The sequence below is a fragment of the Fukomys damarensis genome, unplaced genomic scaffold, assembly GCF_012274545.1.
Source record: "Fukomys damarensis isolate Sample0158 unplaced genomic scaffold, DMR_v1.0_HiC HiC_scaffold_30, whole genome shotgun sequence".
Classification (NCBI taxonomy): domain Eukaryota; kingdom Metazoa; phylum Chordata; class Mammalia; order Rodentia; family Bathyergidae; genus Fukomys; species Fukomys damarensis.
In genome coordinates, this window is record NW_022900942.1 from 11733247 (window position 1) to 11757092 (window position 23846).

Below are 23846 nucleotides of genomic sequence, written 5' to 3' on the forward strand. Positions count from 1 at the left end.
TTTTATCTCGCTTTTTTCCTTTTACTTGACCCAGGCTTGCTCTGCAGTTTCTTGCTCACTCTTCACTTTTAATTTTCCAAATAAACTTTGCCGCTGCTAAAAAATAAATAAAAACAACCCTGTGCATGCCAGGTCTCCTCACAAAAAGATCACCACCTGGAGTAAAGCCAGTCTGCCGCCTCTGGGACATCACTACCCTCGCCGAGGGCCCCACAGCAGCTGGCCTCCTGGGAGAGCAGTGGACAAGTTCTGAGTGGAAGCTGTGTGCTTTGGAAAGGAGCACAACAATCTAGCCTAAGAGTCCTCATTCTGGGACGGTTCCACAACCCTTAGACAGCAGTCCGCGAACTCCACAAACAAAGGCTACTGCATGTAGGCTCTCATGAGCTTTGCTTTGTTGTCCGCCCGGTCAAGGGTGACCACCAATTGTCTTAAGTGTGGATTAAGCAGGTTTCTTAATGTTGCAGATTCACCTAAATTCTTTAAATTCTGCAAAGAAACTCTGTCCTCTTCCTCATCACTATTGAGAAAATCAGCTACAGAGGAATCATCATCTCTATTTTCCTCAGGCTGTGTAGCTTTTACAGGAGGAGCTGATCTTTTTTTCTCAACAGGACGAGTTTCAAGGTTGCACTGCTCCTTGTGCTTCTTGAAGCAAGTCACGGAGCAGCTGTCTAGATTCATATTTTCAAATGTAATCTGAAGTCTAATTCTTTCATAGGGTAAAATATCCAATCCTCACATGAAAGATTTTGCCTGTTTTGTGAGAGATGAGCTGTACTTTTCTGGAAAAGATGAATTTCATGTTACTGTAACAAGGTTTAATGTTAAAAGGTTTAATGTTCCTATGAGAAATGGCCACAAAGAAACCACACCTGCTTTCTATTTAGAGTTGTTACTACAGAGACTTGACCATTACATATACCTCATCTAGAAACAGAGCCAATGAAACATCATCTCTGTTATGAGGGAAGGTATGACTTGTCTCAACTGGCTCAGCATGAAGGAAGATGCCAAGAAGCTGGCATATCCCCAGGCCATCGCTCTCTCTAAGCAGAGGAGTCTAGTTCTACTCATACATATAAAAGCTAAATGAATCTCAAAAGCAGAGGACTGAAACCAGAGTGGCAGTACATGAATGTATAATGATGCTAATTTGAATACAGAATAATCCTTTATGGTCTTTTCAGCATCTGATATAGCTGGTTAATTCTTCCACTTTTCTTTATGTCTTTTCTTGGTTTTGGTGTTGTATTAGTCTGCTAGGACTGCCATGACAAAATATCATATCCTTGGTGGTTAAACAACAGAAATTTATTTTCTCATGGTTCTGGAGGATGGATGGAAGGCCAAGATGAAGCTGTCAGTAGGACAGCTAGTTTCTCCAGAGGCCTCTTCTGTGGTTGGCAGATGACCGTTTCCTGTGTATCCTCCCATGATCTTTCCTCTGTGTGAGGGCATCTTTGGTGTAACACTGTGTATTCAAAAGTTCTCTTAAAGAACACAAGTGAGGCCGGGCGTGGTGGCGCATGCATGTAATCCCAGCACTCAGGAGGCTGAGGCAGGAGGATCCCTGTGAGTTCGAGACCAGCCTGGGCTACACAGTGAGTTCCAGGTCAGTCTCAACTACATAGTGAGGCCCTGTCTCAAAAAAAAACCAAAAAAAAAAAAGAACACAAGTGAAACTGAATTAGGGTCCATAATGATGTTCTGATTTCAATTTAATCACTTTAAAGGCTTTATCTCCAAATATAATAAATCACATTCTGAGGGGGTAAGAGATATGGAAGCTCCAACATATAAATTTTTTAGGGTGACATGATTCAGCCAATACCAGATAGCACCATTCTCCTAGTTATCTCCCACTTTTTGGAATCTTTCTTTCTGCCTTATCTGTCTCATCCATCTGTGAATATCATGTCCATGTCCTTTGAAAGTTCCTCATCCTTTTCTCAGGCCCCGACTGTAAATGTTCCTTAGCTTCAGTTTCAAATTCTTTGCTCTTCTTACCAACCTCACAGTAAGACACGTATACTCCTTAATCAAGTTGAGAGGAAAGAGCATCTCAAATAGCATTGGCTGATGAGAGCAAAATACCACTTAAGTTAAAATTCCATCTAAAAATAAATAAATAAAAACAAATTTAAAAAATTTCCATCGTCACCACTTATTAGCTTTGTGACCCATCTGTGTACCAGTTACTTCATCTGTACAACTGAAATGGTGGAAGTAGCTACGAAGTTGCTGCAAAGGTTAAACAAGTTATTATACAGTGCTTAGAACAATGACTGGTACATAATAAGGGCTATGCAGGTGTGTTAGGTAAATATGTACAGATTTGAAACTCAGGTTTACTTATCTTATAATCAACTAATTTAAAATACAGGGCTTTAAACGAGTATCAGGTGCTTTTCTGCATAGCATTGATCATTGCAGTTGATCAAATGACTGCCTCAACAATACCTGTTATTATAAGATTTATATAAAATTGGCTCATATTATTATTAGTTAATTAGAAAACTAAGTTGTTCGGGAAGAGACCACTTGCTTTTAGTCACTTTGTGAAACTTCTAATAAGATAAAAAAAATACACGGGGAACCTTATTTTGCTCATGTACATAGAATATAAAAAACATTTTTCCTTAAGGTGATTTAAAATGGATTCATGGAGCTGGGGATTTAGTTCAGTGGTTCCAGTGCCTGCCTCATAAGCACAAGGGCCTGAGTTCGATTCCCCAGTACTGGAAAAAAAGAAAAAAGGGGGTTAATGTTTATATATAATTATCTCTAAGTTTTTTGTTTTAGGGAACATCATTAGTAACTGTAGATAAGAAATAAATTATTTGTATTTTTTCTTGTGTTCTGGTTGTTGTTGGCCTATTTCCCCTTGATTTTAAATTCTCATGATACTGACATATTTCAGTAATTTTGTGATATAACCAATTGTTTATGAGAAACAGTAATTATTTTACCTATACTTTTTATTAGTACATGATGATTACAGTTTGTAGGGAGTTGTACATGTACATAATACATCTTAATTCTTTTTCAATCCCCTTCCCCTCTCTCCACCCTCCTTCCATTTGTTGATCCCTTTCCCATTTGAGAAAGATCTATCTCCCTACTATCTATCTTTTACTTTGCTCTTTATATTTTGGATTTTTCACATAAGAGAAACCATATGATATTTAAGCTTGTGTCTGGTTTATTTCACTTAATATTATGGCCTCAAGGTACAATGCCTTTTTATAATTTTATTTATTTATTCATTTTTTTTGGTACTGGGGATCAAACTCGGGACTTTGCGCTTGTGAGGCAGGTGCTGGAACCACTGAGCTAAATCCCCAGCCCTTTATATATAATTTTAAATGGTGATACATTTTTGGATATAAAGTTATGTCAATGAGCAGTTGAATAAAATCAAACTAGAATGAGATCACTAGTAGAGCTAGGTAGATGCAGATAATCAATATGTATGTTGCCCAAAACAAAATCATATCATATTTAAAACTTTAAGTTTATTATGCATACAAAATAATAGTTTTGTATAAGTGATAAGAAATAATCTACTGGCAAGGACAAAACTGGCTGAAAGACCTAACCGAATTAAGAGTTCACCCTATCAATGAAAGTATGTTCCCTCAGGGAGACACCAGTTCTGCTCTGATACTCTGCATATTTCTTAAATGCGTGAAATTTTTAGAATTAAAATAATAAAACACTTGAGAGATCAGCTAAAGCGAAACTTGAACTAACTAAACTACACAGGGAAACAAATTTCCTGAAGATCTTTCTATCCTGGATATCCTAGGATCTCAAAAACCCATCAGAAACCCCTCCACTGTCAGTTCTAAAGAACAAAGAAATAGTGCTGAGGAATCTCCATTCTGAAGCTTCCACAGATAACAGGACGCAGAGCACTTGAGTTATGCATATGAAGGTCACTTTTTAATAGCTATCTAGGAAAGACCTCAAATAAAAGTGTTCATATTTTTAAAATATTTTTTTAAAAAGGGCCTCACACACACGAATGACTCCCACTTATTTCTGGCATTCTCTTGGCAGCATCAAGTATCACCATAAGTTCTGAAGGGGCTGGGGACACCTCATGGTGTCTCTACAGTCAAGACACTTGTACCCATCATCTCAGTCGCAAGCCAACCAGAGAACCGTGAGGTCCAATGAGCCTGAAGGACCTGCACAGCCCACACATCTGCTAGAACAGGTGGAGTAAGAGCCAGTTCACCATACTGCGGTGTGTTCTCCTTCCATAGTAGATAGTGCCTCCAATCACGAGGTGGAAAGAGGAAATAGATTCCCAAGTCATACAATTTCCACAACCTTTGTATGATGTATTTACCATCTGATCATAGTCCTCCAATACTTTCATATGTTTATTTTAAGACAGATCCCAAATTATATGGAAGGAAAATGTTTTTGATATTTTCTTAGTTCTAATTTTTTCCTTCTGGCTTTTCATAATTATGCAATATAAAAAAAACCCCAAAATACTGAAATTTGTTTTATTTACATGGTGTAAAACTTTCAGTAACAAAAACTTCTTATCACATATGACATTAAATGGAGTAGAAATACTGCCATAATTGACAATTCACTACCAAAATATGCTCTATGATCTATTTCATGATTATTCACAAGAAAGGCTTGTCTAAATGCATCATATATCCTATTACATTCACCTTTGTACGTGATATACTCTTCTGCATGGATTCTGGAAGAAATTTGTGAAGATAATCAATCTGCACCATTCCACACCTACCGGGAAACAGTATGCTTGCTTGATTCTTTTAATTATCTTGGAATCGATTATCTTCAATGATAATGGTTCTTCTAGGATAGGATTCCACTTCCACAAATATGTATCGAAATTCATATTCACCATTCTTTGGATTCTGAAAAAATATATTTCCAGGTGTTATTTCCCTTTCCAGAACTTAGATAACACTGTGCTCAGAACCATTAATCCCTCATGACCCAATTCTCACACCTCTTTCACTTCCACATGAACTGTTCCTTGCTTTCCTGGCTCAGACCCTTCAATGTAGAATTTCACACGTGTATAATTTAGCCCATCTTTTACATATTCGATAAAACTGTTGAGACATGAAATAACATAAATCAAAGTTCCTTTCACTTAGAAACTATCCTTGAGTTTTCTAACTTCAAGCAGACTATGGTACCTGACACGATGCCTTCGACCGCGTCTCGTCATCTCCCCATAGCCTCTAACGGGCTCACCAAAGAAACTAATTACCTGCAGAATAAAGACAATGCTTACTTTTAGTGGTACTTTTGTTTTTACAAGTTTCTATGAAAATATTTTCTGATAAAGGTACTTTAGGAAAAAAGAAATCAGTAAGTTTAGGGTCCTTTCAAAAATGGTGACTCCAATAATAAGAAAACTAGGGGGAAAAATTATTATGCAAAAATCACCACATAGATAATTCAAACAAATATGTCATTCACAGAGATGGAAACAGGTAACTTTATGGTGTCTTGTAATTTTGGAACAGTGTAGGTTGAAGTGAAGCTTTTCCATTCCTTTTACAAAAACAAAGTGTCCAAATATTTCTCTATCAGTACCTCATGGTTTCAAGACAAAAATGTCTGAATACTTTTAATGAAAATTTAATGAACGGGTCTAATACTAAAAGCTATGATCAGTATGGCATTTTAAAACACTAAACACATTAAGAAAAAAACCAAGTAACAATGACGCATTTAAAATCAGCCTGTGAACCTGTAATTCTTAAAAAATTTCACATGAAGTAGCAATGTAGTTTTTATTGAAATAAGCAAATACTTAGAACCTTCTCTAAAAAATACAAATTTGATGATAGTTTCACCCTCAACTTGGTATAATTTTGCTGAGTATCTTTACAACTTCCCTGCATGAATCAAAAGATGATAGATATTTGCTAAAACAAGTAGAGCAACTACCCAAATAATTTACTTTAATATTAAATATGGGTAACAGAGTATTAGGATTTTCTATTTTTCAAGCAGGAATGGTAACCAGCAGAGTGGGACCTTAAGAAAAATGCACTGCAAAAAACTGAATTGCTAAAGTTTAAGAACTACTCATAGAGCTCCTTTAGGTAGCAAATTATCACCTTAATAATAGTTCATTCTTTGTGTTTATTTTATAGGGTTTTGTTTTTTGAAAATGCTGAAAAATATATGTACAATTAGGATGAAAACATCCATTACTGACCTTTGGGTACTTGTGATTAAAGTGCTTCAAAATATAGAATAAAGGCCTAATAAAATTATCAGAATTAAGCCAGTAGCACTGCTATGCATTTCACTGGTTTCAGAATTGGTACTTGAATTCTTCCTATTCCGCCTCCCCAAAATATTCTCCCTCTTATCAGAGAACTAACCTCAGGATGTGTCCTGCATTTTTCTAAGGCTTTCCCATATATCTTACTAGGACTGGATGAAGAAAAAAGTTCTTTGAAAATCACGTAAAACAAGCCACCTGAAAAATCACAGAAAAAGAAGATGAAGCAAAGCAAGATCAAGATGAAAAGTTAAGTAAAGGAGACATTCAGGAGTGTTGTACATGCTGTTTTTGCTACCTGTAATGCTGATTCCAATGAGTACCACTATTAAGTAGGAGAAATCTCGTCCAGCTTCTTTCACTGCAAAAGAAAGAATGACAATGAGTTACATATTTGCCTGTCAAAAACCAGTTAGCTCCTAGCTTCGGCATTTCTAGCAGGACATGGCAGAGTCAGGGTCAAAGTGGTGGTGCCAGCGTATTCTCAGTAGCTGTTCTCAAATCTCCCTGTGCTTTACAGCTTCAAGAGAATCTTGGAGCAGGGCGTAAGAATCTCTATTTTTGTTTTACATAATGTTATCACTTTAATATTGCCTTACTTCTAGGAAGAAGAGATCCTCATACATGCAGTCCCCTCAGAGTGAGAAAAACTGCAGTGGATAGGAAACAGTGGACCCAGGCTTGCTGGGCATATTAACCTCCCCAAATGCCATCATTCCTATTTCCCCACTGAATGGTGCTTAAAATACAAAGAGAATTGAATTCAAAACTGTAATCTGCTTGGTCAGGAAGGTTTGGGAATTAAAAAAGGTTAGAAGATAAAGAATCCACACAGAAGATACTATGCACTTACTTTTTTCCACACTAATAAGAGATGTACATGTGAATTAAAGAGAAATTCTGGCTAAAAAATTCAATCGAAACACTGGTTCATGAATCCTTTTGTTTGCAAACAATTTGGTCTGCAAGCAGAAGTGTTTGACAAAATTTTGTTTCTGTTTGCAAACTCTGCATTAGGTGACAAACACGACCACAGCCATATTTCCCACATAAACACAAACATGGTCATCTTTTCCAAAATCATAGAATTAAGTTTTTGAAGTGAGGTACCACTGTATATATGTAGGTACATAATATAGGTATCTTTATCTCCACATATATGCAAAAGCTACAATTATAGTTATTTCATTGATGCTGAAAAAGTACATTACCTGTGATATCATATTTATTAATTTATCACATTAGAAACCTAGATTTTTTTTTTCTTTTTTAGTTTTTTGGGACAGAGTCTTGATGTATAGTTCAGGGTGGGTTTGAACTCACTGTGGAGCCCCGGCTGGCCTCAATCTTGTGGCAATCCTCCTGCCTCAGCCAACAAAGTGTTGGGATTATAGGTATATACCAACATGTTTGGCTAGGAACCTAGATTTGTTAAATATAAATCTCTTACAATTCTTTTCAGAAAAGCAAAATTTTAGGAGTTTGTTACTGTTTGCTCCTCTTTGTATCAAACTTCTATTACTTTACAATATTTTATTTAAAAATAGTCTTTAGTATGGCACAATTCTTCAAATTTTCAGTATATATTCCAAATCCAAAAGATGTGATTCAAACACTCAAAATATGCACCTGTTAAAATCTGTATAATTCACAAGACTAACCTAATTAATGACTGTCACCACAAACTTGTTACTCAGATTTAGGTGTCGAGAGGCCTACTCTGACAATATCTCATTGCATTCTCCATTAATGCCATAAAATACATGTGACGGTTAGGTGGAGTTTCAACCTCATTGGCTTTGGGATTCATCCTGGGGATTGGTGAAGCACACTTCTAGGTGTGCATGAGTACATCATGGAGGTGTGGCCTTGAGATCTATGTCTGATTCTTTGCTCATTCCTCTCTGGTACTCTTCTGCTCTGCTTCCCCTTTGTCATGAAGTAATCGTCTTTATTCTGCCATACCTTTCCACCATGATATTCCCATTTTGGAGCCAGCGAACCATTGGCTGAGAGTGTGAGCCAAATAATACTCCTACTTTAATGTGTGGATGTTGGTTGTGTTCAGCAATGGAAACATACCTAATATACTTCAACCAATAATAACTGCTGGCTGTGTGCTCAAGCTCCAACTTGATAGTACTATTATTTTACAGCTGTCTCCAATGGAAATTGCTTATCGATTATCTTCTTCTTCTTGACCTCTCAGACCTAGTAATTTCATTAAAAACAAGTAAGCAGGGACGGGGATTTAGCTCAGTGGTTCTCCTGCCTGCCTTGTAAATGCAAGGACCTGAGTTCGAGCCCCGGTACCAAAAAAACAAAACCAAGCAAGCAAAAACAAAACAAAATAAAACAAAAAATACCTCATCCATTTGTTTCTCTGCCTTTTAGTGGTGTCCCCAGCTGCAGGGAGTAGTAGCTGCCTGTTCAAAGCTGTGCTCCTCTTTATCCAAAGAGCATCTTCACTTTATCATAGATCTTCCCTCTGCCTGTCCAAACTCAGAGCTCCCTCAGGACTGGCTGAGGCCCCAACTGCAAATGGACCTGAGTTCCTTCTTCTGCTAAATGCTACTTCCCCTGACTTTCAATATGTGCTTGGACAAGAAACCTCTTTATGTAAATTTCACTGTTTCTATGTCCCTGGCAAGCTGAGCTAGACGAGATGCTACACGGAATGGTCTTAGAAAGCAGCTCCAAATTGGGACTTTGGAGTTTAATCACTAGATACTTGCCAGCAACAAGGAGCTCTGTTAAGCTCAAACATGCAGCTGTACTAAAAATGTTGCAGTTGTTACCCAAGACTGGTGAGTATTCCATCCTGGTTGGACAGAATGCACTGGGAGTTGCTATTTTGGGAATTTTGGAGGAATAAGCAATTTTAGGACAGTGGCTACGGATGGGACGTGGAGAAGGATGATAAGAGGAATCCCCAGTGAAGGTGAAGTGAGAAAGGCAGATGCTTCCTTGATGCCACAAGAAATTCATGGGCTGCACTCAGAAAAAGAAAAGGCTTGAGTGTCAGGCTCAGAGCATCAAAGCAGCAGATAGGCCAGTATTTCAAGCCTACCAAATCTTCAATGTGAGGACTAGGTCCTGATTTGGGCAGAAAGGTAACCTAAAGTTGGTACTGAAATACTGAGGGTAATGTTCTCAAAAATATGCAATCTTCAGATTCTTCTGAAACTTCTGGGCTTAAAGAAGTGACTTATTCCTCTTTATTAAAGGTTAGCATGTCCTCTCTGATGAGTAAATAGGTGGATATTTCTGCCTAGCAAGACGTGTGCTCCCCGCAGGAAGTCTCTCCACCTTTCTCCCTTCTAGTCCAAGGACAACAGAACTGGGTGTGCGATAGGAAGAAGTGAACAATACTTTCAAGGAGCTCAGAAAACATACACAGTATGCGATTCTCCCTTAAAGGGCATCAAGGAACTGCGTGATGGCGCAAACCTGTAAACTCAATACTCTGGGAGGCTGAGGCAGCAGGTTCCCAAGTTCAAGCCCAGCCTGGGCAACTTAGTAAAATTCTGTATCAAAACAAAAAGTAAATAAAAGGTTGGGGATATGTTCAGTCTGGGCCCTGGGTTCAATCCCTAGTACCGCAAAAAAAAAAAAAAAAAAAAAAAAAAAAAGTTTATCAAGGAGCACAGGCTACAAACCTGGCAAAGTGAGAGGTGATCTGCATGAAGGCGCCCTATTTAATGATGAAGAATTTACCAATGAAGAAAGCACCTAGAAAACTGATACATAGGTAGGTTCCCTCTTGGAAACTTGGAAACGATGGCCCACATTAAATGAAAATGAAAACGACAGAACTGGCATAGTAAACTGGAGAAAGGCACACCAGCCCGAGAATGGACACACTAGAGTAGATATAAGATAGTCTCAAACCACACTAGCTGACCACATTTCATAGGAGGGCCTAGAGGACACTTTACTAAAGCCAAATGGAAGCCATAATTACATCTTTACAGGGCAAGATTCCCTCACAGCATGGGGATGAAAGAATCCTGAAAGAGAGACAAATTCATGGTATTTAACATTTAGGAGCCAGGTAGGTACAACTATCCTAACAAATGGTAAGGATGAGTGGCAGCCAGGGTGTCTGATTTGCAAAGAGCAACACAGATGATTACAACAACATGGTGTTACCAATGACGAGACTAATGGGCAGCTGGTAAGGATACTGCTCAATTACATAATCATGAGAATTAATTAAGGACAACCAAGAGGCTGAAGGCAACTGCTCTAATGTAAACTTATGATCACTATCACACTTTGTGGTCCTGAACAAGTTTTCAGACCTGGAAGCCATTTACTTGGGCACAGAGTCCACACTGACAATAACTCCCAAAGATCCAGAGTCATCCAAAGAGTGAAATCCCTGTTAGGTGTGTAGGGAGCTGTGTAAAAAGTCACATGTAATAAACTTACAGCTGGATCCAGGGATTTTGCTGGTAGTCAATTCCTTGATTTAAAAAATAATAACTGGAATGGATACTGTATAGTCATTAATAGCAAGAACAATCATACCCCTACTTTAGTTACTTTGAGGTACAGCTATCACAGTGGAAAAGTTGAATGAAAGCCACTGAAATTCTTCCTGCTGACCAAGACAGTGTTTAATAAAAAAAAAAAAAGAAAGAAATCACATCTATGAAGGAATGGCACAGGTAGTGCTATTCTTTTCGGGGGAGGGTGGTACCGGGGATTGAACGTGGGACCTTGTGCTTGGGAGGCAGGGAGTGGCACCACTGAACTAAATCTCCAGCCCTGATAGTGCTACTGTTAAAGACAATGATACAGGAATGGTGCTGCCATCATATTCCTATTTAAGTCACCAGTCTTCCCCTTCAAAAACTAAATAAGGGCAAATAAGGGCTAGAGAACAAATGTAGATCAAGGCAATCAACCAAGAGGTAGCCTCTGCATAAATACAATGCCAGTTATGAGAACATTATGGAATTACATTACACAGGCTCCTGGTACTGCTGCTGAAGGATGCTTTATATCTCTATTGAAAAGCAGGAGCACTGGTAGTTGCAACATGAAAGACAGCAGCATTGTGGTCTCACCTAGGATTTGATAATTCTCCCAGGCTCTTTATATAGTCAAATGGAACTGAAAACTAGCCACTTATGGTTAAATCAGTTTAATTTTAGATTAACTAAAATTAAGTTCCTTGGTTATACTAGCTACATTTCAAATACTCAAAAGCCACATGTGGCCAGTGGCTACGATACTGGACAGAAAAAATATAGAATATTTCCATCCCTGCAGAAAATTTTATTTAGATGCTATTCTGGACATTAAGCAGAGTAACACATCTGTCTACTATATCAATGTCACCACATTAGTGCTAGGGAACAAGTTGCAAGTGTGTCAGAGGGCTTGGTAAGGTGTGTGTTTGAAATGTGAGAGATGGGCCCTATAAGAATCCTCTGAACCATCTGTGAGACTTGCAGGGGTAAATTCTGAGGCATGTTGGGAGAACCTATCCCAAGTAAAAGACAAACTATTGTATCCTTTGGCTCTCATCATAAAGCTTGACTGAACTTTTTAGTTTCTAGAGGCAACACATTCTACACTTGGGAATACTGTTCCCACTAATTCACTGAGTCAGTAGGAAGGAAGGCTGTCCCTTTGGATGGGGTGCAGAAGAAAGGGCTCTGCAGAAGGCCCAGCCTGCAGTGCAAACAGCCCTGTTGCTTCAGCCAGATGACCCAACACACAAGCTAGGTGATACATTTATATCTTTCACCTGAGAATATGGGCTATTCTTTTGTGCTGAACTACTATCATAAATGAAATCTTGGATTACATTTTTAACATATTCAGCAGATTACAAAACAACTGGCAGAATATCAGTTTTTATGTTAAAACGAAAAAGTATATACACTGAAATAACTAAAATATATCATCTTTGTGTGGTATAATAATGGGGGTCTGAATTGCTTTCTTTACCTCCTTTTGTTATATTCTTACAAAATACTTGTAAAATGAAGAAATAAAAAAATTAAATACTTTTGAAAACATCTCTCACTTTCCCTAGCAAAATAACATTTCATTCTCCCTGCTCAATTACTGCACCCAAAGTGTCTGAGGAAAAGGAATGTTTAGACATCTTTAATTTTGTAGTCTATAGAAATCTAACTCAGGATCTGGAAAAAAAATTAGTTTTTCAATAGAAAAGCTTATCGAGCTGAACTACAAAACTACAAATGACTCTTCTATTTATACCATTCAATTACTCATTACTTATATGCATAACACAAGTTGATAAAAAATTTCTAGACACAATGCAATAGTTATATCAAAATCAACTTTCAAATCCGAGTTTAGATTTATGAACATTGTAGGTCTATGTTTTCTAGTTGTAAACTGTCTTTAACGGACATACTTTTTGATTTGTGTGAACTGATTTTCAATTTAGTTGTAAACTTGGGACAAAAAAGGGTCACTGTCAGCTCTCCTCAGGTTGGATGGAGGACTGCACGCTACAAATATTTTTACCTTTCTGAGTCGTTGGGATAGCAGTTTCCCCTCTCTGACCTCTGCGCACAGATACTTGCTTGCCACTGTCCTCTGCTTTCTGGGGTCGCGGTCCTTGCGTCCAGACAGTTTTCTGGGCGACCTCATAGAAAGATCCAGGTCGCACCATTTTCTTCTGCTCTCGAAGCCCCCATCTCAAACTGGGCTCAGTCGTAAAGCAAGCTTTGTTAAACACAAAGTGCGGCAACAACAGTCGACTCCCAGAGGATCTGTGCAGCTTCTCTGCATACTGTACAGCTCGTAAAAAAGTACAAGTCATGTTCAAAGAAAACTTCCGCGTAGTGACGCTAACTACAATCAGCAAAGATTTACCACCCAGCCAGACACGGGCTGAAATTCACACACTTGTATTACAGGTGCTTTAGGTTTATACTGATAAAAAGTCTCTCGAGAGAATGTTCATCTCCCTTTTGTCCTCTTTATATGACTTAAAATGTCCGGATTACCTCCCATGCTGACATTCCCCCGCCACACCTTCGCAAAGCAGCCCGGGAATCTTGCAGGCATTCGGGGAAGCGAAGTTTAAGGACTTTAAATTTAACCGAGTGGGCCCAGAGCGGAAGGAAGGAGGGACTGCAACTCCCACAATGCAATGCAGCCAGAGCCCGTCCCCTCCCAGACGCCTCTGTCCAGGTAGCAGCCAACACTTTGGTCTTCCTTTTAGCGGCATGGGGCGGGGCCTTGTGGCTGAAGTTATTCCTCACCGTTTGGGCTGTTCAGTCAGAACTTGCAAAAATTAAACGAGCAGCTGTAAAACCGCGTTTTAGTGACTTTTCTGAAGACTATGCCATCTGGGCAGTCCTCCGTCTTACTTAGTTTTACTATACTTATGGACAAATTAGTTTCTGAATTTCAGTTATACAAGTGGTAACGAACGAGGTTGGCACAAAGCAGGCCCGTGTGTCTTAAACTCTCCGCTGCTGTGTGGCGTCTGGCATCCTTTGAGTCCGTAGAGCGGGGACCGGCCCGGCATCTAGACCGGAAGTGTCTACATGCGGCTTCCCGAGCTCCAGTAAGGACTCGCCTCCAGAATGTTTAGTGCGCATGCACAAACTCTGTGGCACGTCTGCGCACGCGCGCAAGGGGCAGGGGGCGGTGTTGTTCGGTGCGGTCAAGCTCCGAAGCTGTACCAGCCAGGTCTCTATGGCGACTGGACGCGGTCGCCCCTCTTGCCACCGCTTCTTGGGCCTACAGGAGCCTCGCGAGCCCCGACATGGCGGCGGCGTGGCCAGGGGCAGAACAGGGCCTGCGGCTGGGCGCGCCGGGGCTTTCCGCTTCAGGTGACCATCAGGGACCGAGGGCGGGGGCCGCCTTGTGAGGTATCCCCTCACTGGCTCCGCCTCGCATTCGCGAGTGTTATTGGTTCGGCTATGACACGTGACTCTTTTGTTTTTTAACGCGGGAAAAGTTGGAAGAATGACTAAAGAAAATTCCTTCACCCTGGAAACCAGGAGTTACCCAGGCTTCCTAGAGTCGCTCCCCGGGAGTATTCTTTCGCATTCCGTCTATTGTTAGGCCCTGTAGGAATCCCCAGTAACTGTTCCGAGTCAATACCCCTTAGTCCAATGGAGTGGCCTCGAGGGCGAGCTTGCCACACCGGTCCCAAAGTTTGTTGGGCTCCGTCCCTGCTACTATTATAGTAGCAGTTCTAGGACCGGAGTCTTTCTGCGTCTTTTTTATGACTACAGGCTTAGAGAAATAGACTTCACCCATACAAAACCTTACGGAGTTTCTCTTCCTCCCACAACTTGAGTACCCCGGGCATATTTGTTCGCCCTTCCCAGAGCGGACTCCTGGCGGGTGGGGGTGTGTGCTTCTGGGCACATCTATGTCTCTGTTCAAGGCCAAATTGTTTCCTAGATACCGACGTCGCGGTGCTCAACCCTTTACCCTCTTCCACCTATCTCCTACCTAAGTGCAGGGGCCTACGGTATTATTGTCTAAGCCATTTCTCAGGGGCTGTGAAGAGTCGTCCTCTCCTACAGAAGAGAGAGAAGGCAACTTGCGATGGGAAAGGGGCGGGGAGCAGGAGTCTGCATCTGCCTTTCAGAAATATCTTTAGTGTAAGTTAAAGGAAAGTGAGGCAGTGTGTCAGAATATCAACATGTAGCAGTGGTTACTCAATCCCACTCATTTTATTAGAAGCTCTTTCTAGTTCTGCACCTATCACCCTAGTTAACCGGGTGGAGGTAAGGCTAAGAATTTATTTTCTTGAGAATTATGTTTTTGTTCATAAACTCCTTGATGTACAGCTGTAAAGTCATCCATATTTTGCTTTTTGATTAACATCTAAGTTTAAGCATAAAAAAGGATTCTGTATTATTTCAACTAAAGTCTCTCCCTACCCCCATCTCTAGGATTATGTTTTTGTCCTCCCTAGGTCTCTCTCAACCCCGTTTACTCTGATTTCAAAAGCACAACCCTGTACCTTCCTATAATAGGTTGTTATTATTTACTTTTACTATTAGTACTAGGGTTTGAATTTAGGGAGCTCTGAGCTATATTCTCAGCCCTCTTAATTTTTTTTTTTTTTTTTAATTTTGAGACTGGGTCTCACTAGTCCAGGTCAGCTTCAACACTTGAAACCCTCCTTCCTCAGCTCTCCCTACCCCTGTAGTTGAGATTAGAGATTACAGGAATAGTTGAGATTACAGGCCTGCATCACCCTGCCCAGCTCGATAATAGTTCTTGCTCGAATATATGTCAGAAAAACCACAATCCTTGTGATATAAAATTGCAGCAATGCTGCAAAAATTCTATTATACAGAAGAGAGAGCCTGGCTTTTAAATAGGAAGTTTGAACTTTAAATCAATTTGTCACCATTACTAAAGTCAGTAAACAGTGCTGTTTTGGTGAAACAGAATGATTTTTATACAGTGAATAGAGCGCACTTCCTGGTGGAATGATGTAATTAAAGTGCCTCTCATTTTATGCCTGCCATGGGAACTTGCATTTCAACCTGTGTTGTGTGCATAAATTCAACCTGTGTTGAATGCTTTGAATGTGTATAAATTTTTGGTAGAGTCAGCTGCTAAGAATAGAATGACTGCATATGGTTTAAGAAGGTGACTTTTTAATGGCTTTTTTTGGGAAATTAGATATAAATAAATCATCTTTAATGCAAAATATAAACGTATACATATAACAAATTCTAAGAAATACAGCAGTAAATATCAAGTTAGTTTTCTTTATACCTAGACTGATTTGATTTATAGATACTAAAAATCAGGGACAGAAATTAGATATTAAAATACTGAACTTATTTAAAGCTTTTAGGGAAAAATATGTTGCTTTAAAAGTGTTTTAAAACTAAGTAATGTCTGACTTAAAGAATAGTTGTGACTATATGAAGGCATGCATGCAATTTACTAATTTGGTTTTTAAAAATTATAAAGTTTTCATTTTTATTAGTACATGTTTGCAGTACACAGTGATTACATTCATTGTGGGGGATTGGTACATGTGCTTAACACATCTCAATTCTTTTCCTTGGGGGGGATATTAAATAGTTTAAATGGTAATTTTTATAAGCAAAGATAAATTTTTCTGTAGGATGCAGTAAACACCAGCATTAATTTTTAAGATGAAGTGAGAGATTTGTAAGAAATTATGAGTTGGCTGCAGACTGTGCCCTTAGTTGTAAAGGATTTGGTTTCAACCTCTCTAGAGTTACTTTGAGAACCAATGCTTCAGTCTAATCTATTGTGCATCAGATTGGTTCTTAGCCTTCTTGTACATGAAGCTCTCAGTTCTGAAAATAAAGGGGGAACTACCTCCAAAATTTATTGTGTATTCAGTGAATTTAGAAAAATTAGAAAACATTAAATATATTAAAAGCCACCACCATCAACCTTGTAATTTGGTTAAATGTTAGTACCCTGTCTTTCCTTTTGGAACTTTTCTTTGTATGCATGTTTACTTTTTCTTTTAGAGAAATATAGAAATATGCTTTTGTAGTATATAATCATATGATCTGCTTTTTCAATTAACATTTTTAATTTAGCAGATGTGTGTCGAATGCTATCTGTGTGCCAGACTTGTCGTGGATGCTGAAGAATTAGCACTGAACAAGGCTCATATAATGTCCCTGCTCATATGGAACTTACATTATAATGATAATAAGACAGTGTTAGATGGCATTATGTGCTAAAAAAAAAATAGGAAAAGGGCAGAGAGGGTATGTATGTAGGATCTGGATTGTAGTTTTACATGGCATAGCCAAGGTGGGTATCAGTTGATGGTTGTATTTGAGTGAGTGCCCGAAGGATGGAAGGGAGTAAGTCATGCAGATACCTACAAGACAACTTGTACTTGTTTCTATTTCAAACACTTTCACCTGTGTTGAAATTGCATTCTCATTGACTGAAAATTGTTAACTCTGTGGAGGTCACTGAGCATAACTAATTCCTATGAGTTTCTAAGTGTTTTTCCCCAGTGAAGACAACTTTGAGATGGACATGTTTACCTGCTTGAGTCAACTATTTGGGCATATGCCTATATATATATATATAGATATAGATATCTATATATATCTATATCTATATATGGATATGTATTTAATTCCTATGAGTTTCTAAGTGTTTTTCCCCAGTGAAGACAACTTTGAGATGGACATGTTTACATGCTTGAGTCAACTATTTGGGCATATGCCTATATATATATATATATAGATATAGATATCTATATATATATCTATATCTATATATGGATATGTATTTTTTTTCCACTTTGAGTGCATTTGTAGGAATGGAATGCCTGCCTTAAAAAATGTGTGTGCTTTGCTGGTTTGCCAGATTAAAATTGATAATTTTTGTTGGTTGTCTTGGACAGGCCTCAGGCAAAATAGTTTTTATTTTTCTAGCATCTTTTGACTGAAGAAATACATAATGACAAAAAGTTGTAATTTAGTAATGCTTTGAAGATAAATTTGTGTTTAACTAAAACAGCACTCTATTTCTGTTAAAACAATGGCATATATTAGTGAGAGACATTACTCAGTCTTCCTACAGCACTTAGTGTACGCATGGACTCACAGACTTCTTGGTACAACACTTCATACAGCCATAGGTTCAAGTGGCACAGGTTAGGATCTACTTACAGAAATTATTATTATTTCATGGAAAAGTAATAGAAATTCCTTTTACTGAAAGCTTGGGTGTTAAGAACCTTTGTCAATTGAAGATATTTTATCTTTATAGGTCAACATGTAATTTACATAAAAGAGTTCTCTGATTTAAGGGAGGGGGCATTTTGAAAAGTTTAAATCCACATCTCTTCCTGTGCTCTTTCCCTCTCCTTCTTGCTTTGTAGAGTGCAGGTCGAGAATGATCTATTTGGACTAACTTGAAATCAGTGACTAGAAAGTTAGATGAGACAAAAAGTGCACTGAACCTTTTCTGCCAGAGCTGGAATGGAGTGGCTTCTGTAGCCAGCGTTTTTCACTGTATTGCATTTGTTACCTTCCAGGATCTGGGGAAATTTACCTTATTCAGCCTCTCCTATGTTGAGATACTGGTATGCAGAAGATAGGTAGTATTTATGGAGAGCTTCCCAGGTGCCCGCCATTCTGCTTGTTTCTAAAGAGGAATAGCTATTGAAGGAAGAGAAATTCTTTTGCCAGCTGCTCAGAGCACATGGTAATAGTGCTTACTGAGCATGGCAAGTGGATGCTGAGGGTATAGCAGGGTACACCACTTTGGTAGGCACCAGGCTATGTTGTCACTCCTAAAGTGAAGCTTTGAGTGAAGGTCCTCATGTCTCCTAATGGCAGAGTATGCTTGGCGTTAAGGGCCATCTTCTGTTATGATCTGTTCTGTGTGAATTTGATACTTCAGCGATCAGAGGTTAATCAGCCCTCATTTGAAGTTGTTAGGACATCTTTTGTCTCCAATTATTGCCGGCATCTCTTTGATTGTTAATTCAAATATATCTGGGGAATCAGCCTGGTACAAAATACTAAATGTGGTTAAATTTTTTTTTTTTTTTTTTTTTGTTCAGGCTGGCTTTGAACTCACTATGTAGCCTAGGTTGGCCTTGAACTCACAGCAATCCTCCTCCCCCTGCTTCCCATGTGCTAAGGTTACAGGCGTGCACTAAAACACCTGGTTCGAGCATGGTTAAATTCTTGGTAAACAAAATACATATTCAGAGCAATAATGCTGGTGAACAGAGCGTATGGGTAACATACTGTAGATTGTAGTCACTTCTTAAATAGCACACTGGGTTGGAGTGGTGGGGGCAATACCTGATATTTGTGTGTTGTAGATTAAAGAAGTAGCTTTAAAACATTTCCAAGAGAAATAACTTACCTAGGGGTTCTCTTGGGGGTAGCTGCTAAGAAATGGGATTCTTGGGTTTTATGACTTCTTGAATGTTTTAAAAGCTACTATTGAGCTCTCTTGGTTTTAAAGTTTGATCTCAATAGAAAATTATTTTAGGGACTGTGAAAAGGACTAACTGCATAAAATATACCTTAGTTCATAAAATCTAAAAAGCCATTAATTGTAAGATGCCCTATTATTTTATGTGTCAGTGAAGTAAAAAGTTAAGCAATTCGAATACATCCTATCGAATGTGAGATGTTAAAGTGTAAAGAAACAGCTGTGGCTATTTGGTACTTCTATGGCCAAGACTACCAAAGCCAGAGTTGGAACCAGTTCTGATCCCTGAAAGATCAACAGAGTTGCAGATTGTGTTGACAGTTGTAGTTCACAGATCTGAATGAAGTTCTTAAAAATGATGGTAACTTTACTAGGTTTCTGTTATATTATCAAAACCATCCAGTCAATGCATGTCTTTTTCTTTATTGTTTCCATTTTGTAGCACTTCTCTGACATAGTGACAGCCTTTAATGAGAGCTCATGCTAAACGCTAAGTTGAAAACACTAGTCCAAAGTTTATATTTTATCTCTGGACACTACAGCTTCACAGCCTCCACCTTTCACCTTTTATTTTCTTTTCTCCCTCCCTTCCTCACTTTCTTCCCTTGATTTTTTCAGAGGTGGAGTTTCACAGTGAGTAATCTTTGACTTTATGAATTCTTTAGAACTTTGTGGAGAAGAACAGATAATTCACTGCAGCCGAGCATTTAATTTGAATTTCTTACTTTTCCTTTCAGAAAGGGGCAGGGTATCAAATTTGGTGCAGGTGATACTGCTCTGAGGCAATATGCCAGACATGGCCAGCACTTTGGGAAATCATCCTCTAACTGTTCTGTGTATTTAGATAGGTAAGTAGCAAAAGTGGCCTGCTTTGGATGGGTGGGTGGGGGACTCTAGGCATGCAGTTTTTAGAGAAAGTTATCATGCTGTGTATACCACCTTGCTATTTTGAGCTCTCTAAAAATAGGATTGTGTAGGACGAATTTACAACAAGGAGAGTTTGGTATGAGTCATAAGCCTGTCACCATTATCCTTATTAGACTAGTTTTATGAAACCAAACTTCTAAAAGTGACAAATAAGTTGAATTTTCCTCTTATTTGATGAAGGCCCTTGAAAAAGGAGACAGAGGAATTTAAAGTAAAAGCTCTGAAAAGCTTGGAAGCTCTCTGAATTTCTTAGCTTTCAGTATTTAGGTACCTGGTTCTTTCATGGCACGATTTTATATGGTAATTGTTAGCACCATAGAGTCTTTTTTAAAAAAAGTAATTTAAAATTGGTGGTAAAGTGTTTGTAGATTTGTATTCTAGTAATATTTATGGAGCATCATCTGTGTGCTAAGCATTGTGTGGAACCTGCAAACTTGGTATTATTATAGAGAGACACTTTACACTGGAGGAAGTAAGGCCCACATAGTCTAAGTGTTGCAAACTGTGATTCAAACATAAGTTGCCTTCTTTCAAGTTCTGAATATTTAATATTATATCATAACTAGCTTAATTATGGTATCTGTATTTTTATATATTCATTTCAATGTACATATTTTAGTGTGTTTGTACAAAGTAAAGCAAAGAAAAGATACTCAAGGACATCAGCTTAAGTTTTAAAACACTTTACTCTGGGAGTAGAATCTGATATAAGAAACAGGGCAAAATTTTGTTAATTTGGTTAATGTAGCTATTAAATGTTTGAGGACTTACTTGATAAGATGCTGTATTTGGTGCTGGCAGAGAAATATTAAATCCTTACCTGTGTTCTTATGAAGCTGATCAACTGGTGAGGAGGACAGATTTTTAAAAAATAAATCATTAAAATTTGGGTATATGCTGTCAAGAAAACAAATGGATTCCATAGTGCAGGATAATGGGGTAGGATGGTAAGGAAAGACTTCATTAAGGAGGTGACATTAAGGATAAGAACTGAAAATTGAGATTGAAGAGCCTATTGAAGACTGTACCAAAGCTGGAATGCAGAGGTGCAGAGCAGGGCAGTGCTTAAAATGCTGTGGGAGCAGGGCCCTGGGCAGTAGTGAGGAGCAGTTAGAAGTAAGGTCAGGGGCCTAGAGTCTGGAGCTGCAAGGCCACAGGGAGGAGCTGTACTTTATAGTGTGATGTGATGCCTTTGATTATCTAATTTGCTTGTTTACTTTCATCTTTCTTCTGGAAGGAGGGGGGATGGAGAGAATGACACATTTGCATGTATTTGAAGGTGTAACAGATATCATTCATTTATGAACTAGATGTTGGTATGAGAGGAAGTCAGATATCAAGTAAGAACCTCAAACTGTTGGCTTAAACCAATGAGTAAATGGAGGTACAGCAGATTGGGATGGGAAAGAATCAGGTTCAGTAGCAGCAGAGTCACAATAATGGAAAAGGAGTTATGCCAAGTGGCAGTGGGTATGAGTCTCATTCAAGGTGAAGTCTGGAGGCAGTTGGCTGTTCTGGAGGTGGACGGAGTGTCTTGGGGAAAGAGTGGAGAAGAGAAGCAAAGGTGGCTCAGGAGTCAGCAGAGAGGAACTAGGATGCTGAAAAGCCACTAAAGAGCCAGAGAATACCTGCAAGATACAAGAAATTCAGGAAAGGGGGTATTGAGTAATCCAGAAGAGGAAGAGATTGCTGTAAAAATGGAGTGATCCTCTCCACTAAGATTGGACAGAGGCAGCAAGGAAACTGTGGTTAGCCTTGAAGAACTTTCTCAGGTCAATGGAAAGGGATGGGCTGGATGATTATTTTTTGCATATTATATTTCACACTGAAATATATGAAACAGAAAATTAAAGGCATGCACCTAGAAGCAGCAGGTATAGACAAGTTTTTGTTTTCTTTTGTTCTTTCCCAGAAGTTTGGCAGTAAAAAGTATAGAGGTATAATAACTGGAGAGAGTATGGGAATCAGAGGAATCAAGGGAAGAGTATAATGTTAGTAGATGAGATATTTGGGGGAGGTTTTCAGATGCTGATGTGAATGATTCAGAAGATAGAGGCAGAAATGGAAGGCTGAAGTCCTTGGGGATGAGGGTTGGGACCCAGGACAGCTGGTTTGATTCAAGGAAACGAGCGATCTCCATTGTAGGAGTGGAGATTATGGATGCAAGAAATTGTAGTGGGTCCATAGTATGAAATCATGATGATGTATTCATATTTGAATTCCATAGACCTGAAAATGAACATGCACAAATTAACTTAGCATGTCCCAGGAAGCTTAGTGACTTAAAGCACATTTCCTTGCTCTCACACTTTGAACTTTGTCCTACTTCTCACCTTCCTCTTTCCCTTTCTTTTCCCATCATCCACTACACCAACCCCAATAACTATGTGAAACTATGAATGTGAAATAATTAGCATTCAAAGAAAGCTATGGGTTTAATATAGGTTTAAACATTTATTGTTCCACCTTGGAGGTGACCTATAACAGTATTTAGAACTCTTTAACCTTAGACATTTTAACTATTTTCTTTTATCTTACCAAAGAATAATATATACTTCCATGAGAGAGGCAATGAAATCCTGCTTCTCATAGTTGACTCATTGTTTGTGAACATGATTAAAATGCTCAGGAAGTTTGCATTCTGTGCCCTTGGGTCTCTTTCCTGGCTATGTCACGAGAATTGTAATAACCAGAAAACTTCAATCAAGAAAGTAATTGAAGCTGAGGTTATAGCTTGCCTCTTATACAAGAGGGGTCTGTTTATGGTCTATTTAGAGATGAACAGACAGTTGTTTTCTGGGTAATTTGTAGATTAGGCACTGATCTACTTATCTGATTTTTTCCCCCTCTCCCAGAATGCCTTCAGAAATCTTGCTGAAGATATTTTCCTACTTAGATGCTGTGAGCCTGCTGTGTATTGGCTGTGTGAATAGGCGCTTTTATCATTTGGCCAATGACAAGTAAGAAAACCAAGTCTCTCTCTTATGTTTTAATGACTTTTTGATAGAAGTTAAGAAAATTAATATGAGCTCTTTAATTTTTAAAATTTTAAGATCATTTCAGTAGTATTTTTAGACATAAATAATGTCTAGTGCTTTATGTAGTCATATGATATTTTCAGATAATTGCATTTATATGCTTAAAGGAAAGAATATTCTTTGACTATACTGAAAAAGATCAAGCTTATTATTGCCGTAGTTGTTGAAGAGTGCAACTTTGGGCTGCTGCCCTGGAGTGTTAGCTGTGCTTACCCAGAACTGGAGAGACTCTCTAATGTGATCTCAAGCACACTGAAGGGCCCTGCTCCGTTGTTCCTGGCCCTAAATTCCTACAGCAGATTGTGTGCTTTCTGCTGGAAGTCAAGCAGATCCCAGAGAAAGCAGCAAAATGGAACAAGTTAAATAGACTTAGCTCCTGAGTGGAGAGGGGGAGAGAGGTCCAGAGTGTCTACTGGGCTGTTACCTTTGGAAACAGAGAGCCAGTACCACCTGCATTCACTCCCTGGATATCTATGAATAAAGAAGAGAAACTCCTGCCAGTGTTTTGCTTGCTTTCCTTTTTCTTTTTTCTTCCTTTTGGCCTTTCTTTTTCTTCTTTCTTCTCTCGTTTCTTCTCAACTTTTCCTTCCTCCCTCCCTTCCTTTCTTCATTCCTCCTCCCTCCTTCCCTCCCTCCCTTCCTCC

At 38.8% G+C, this 23846-nt stretch overlaps 3 protein-coding genes across 11 annotated transcripts in view; 1 reads left to right on the forward strand and 2 right to left on the reverse strand.

The window, feature by feature from the left end:
* The window catches only part of Timm21 (translocase of inner mitochondrial membrane 21), a 32737-nt gene extending 19248 nt beyond the window's left edge, over positions 1-13489 (reverse strand). Inside the window, exons 1-7 of one of the 6 annotated variants that reach the window (XM_010609140.3) lie at positions 12818-13489; positions 6603-6665; positions 6405-6502; positions 5202-5275; positions 5009-5114; positions 4781-4913; positions 1605-1641 (exon numbers count right to left, since the gene is read on the reverse strand). In XM_010609140.3, coding sequence (XP_010607442.1) covers positions 4809-4913; positions 5009-5114; positions 5202-5275; positions 6405-6502; positions 6603-6665; positions 12818-13115 — 744 coding nt within the window. In that variant the 5' untranslated portion in view covers positions 13116-13489 and the 3' untranslated portion in view covers positions 1605-1641; positions 4781-4808. The other 5 variants (XM_010609276.2, XM_010609431.2, XM_010609210.3 and 2 more) reach the window with 5 other exon arrangements.
* Positions 364-684, reverse strand: LOC117283737 (zinc finger HIT domain-containing protein 3-like). Its single transcript, XM_033757387.1, has one exon. It carries the CDS (start codon positions 682-684, stop codon positions 364-366), a length of 321 nt encoding a protein of 106 aa, XP_033613278.1.
* Fbxo15 (F-box protein 15) overlaps positions 13466-23846 on the forward strand; it is a 63992-nt gene continuing 53611 nt past the window's right edge. For 2 of the 4 annotated variants that reach the window (XM_010609932.3, XM_010609853.2), the window contains exons 1-3: positions 13763-14136; positions 19975-20085; positions 23020-23124. In XM_010609932.3, the coding sequence (XP_010608234.1) occupies positions 13901-14136; positions 19975-20085; positions 23020-23124 (452 nt within the window). In that variant the 5' untranslated portion in view covers positions 13763-13900. Of the gene's footprint in view, positions 13490-13762; positions 14137-19974; positions 20086-23019; positions 23125-23846 lie in introns of those variants that run through there. The other 2 variants (XM_010609808.2, XM_010609743.2) reach the window with 2 other exon arrangements.

What these genes read in the sequence shown, in the direction of transcription:
- LOC117283737 (XM_033757387.1), bottom strand. Translation starts at nt 684, where the DNA reads ATGAATCTAGACAGCTGCTCCGTGACTTGCTTCAAGAAGCACAAGGAG.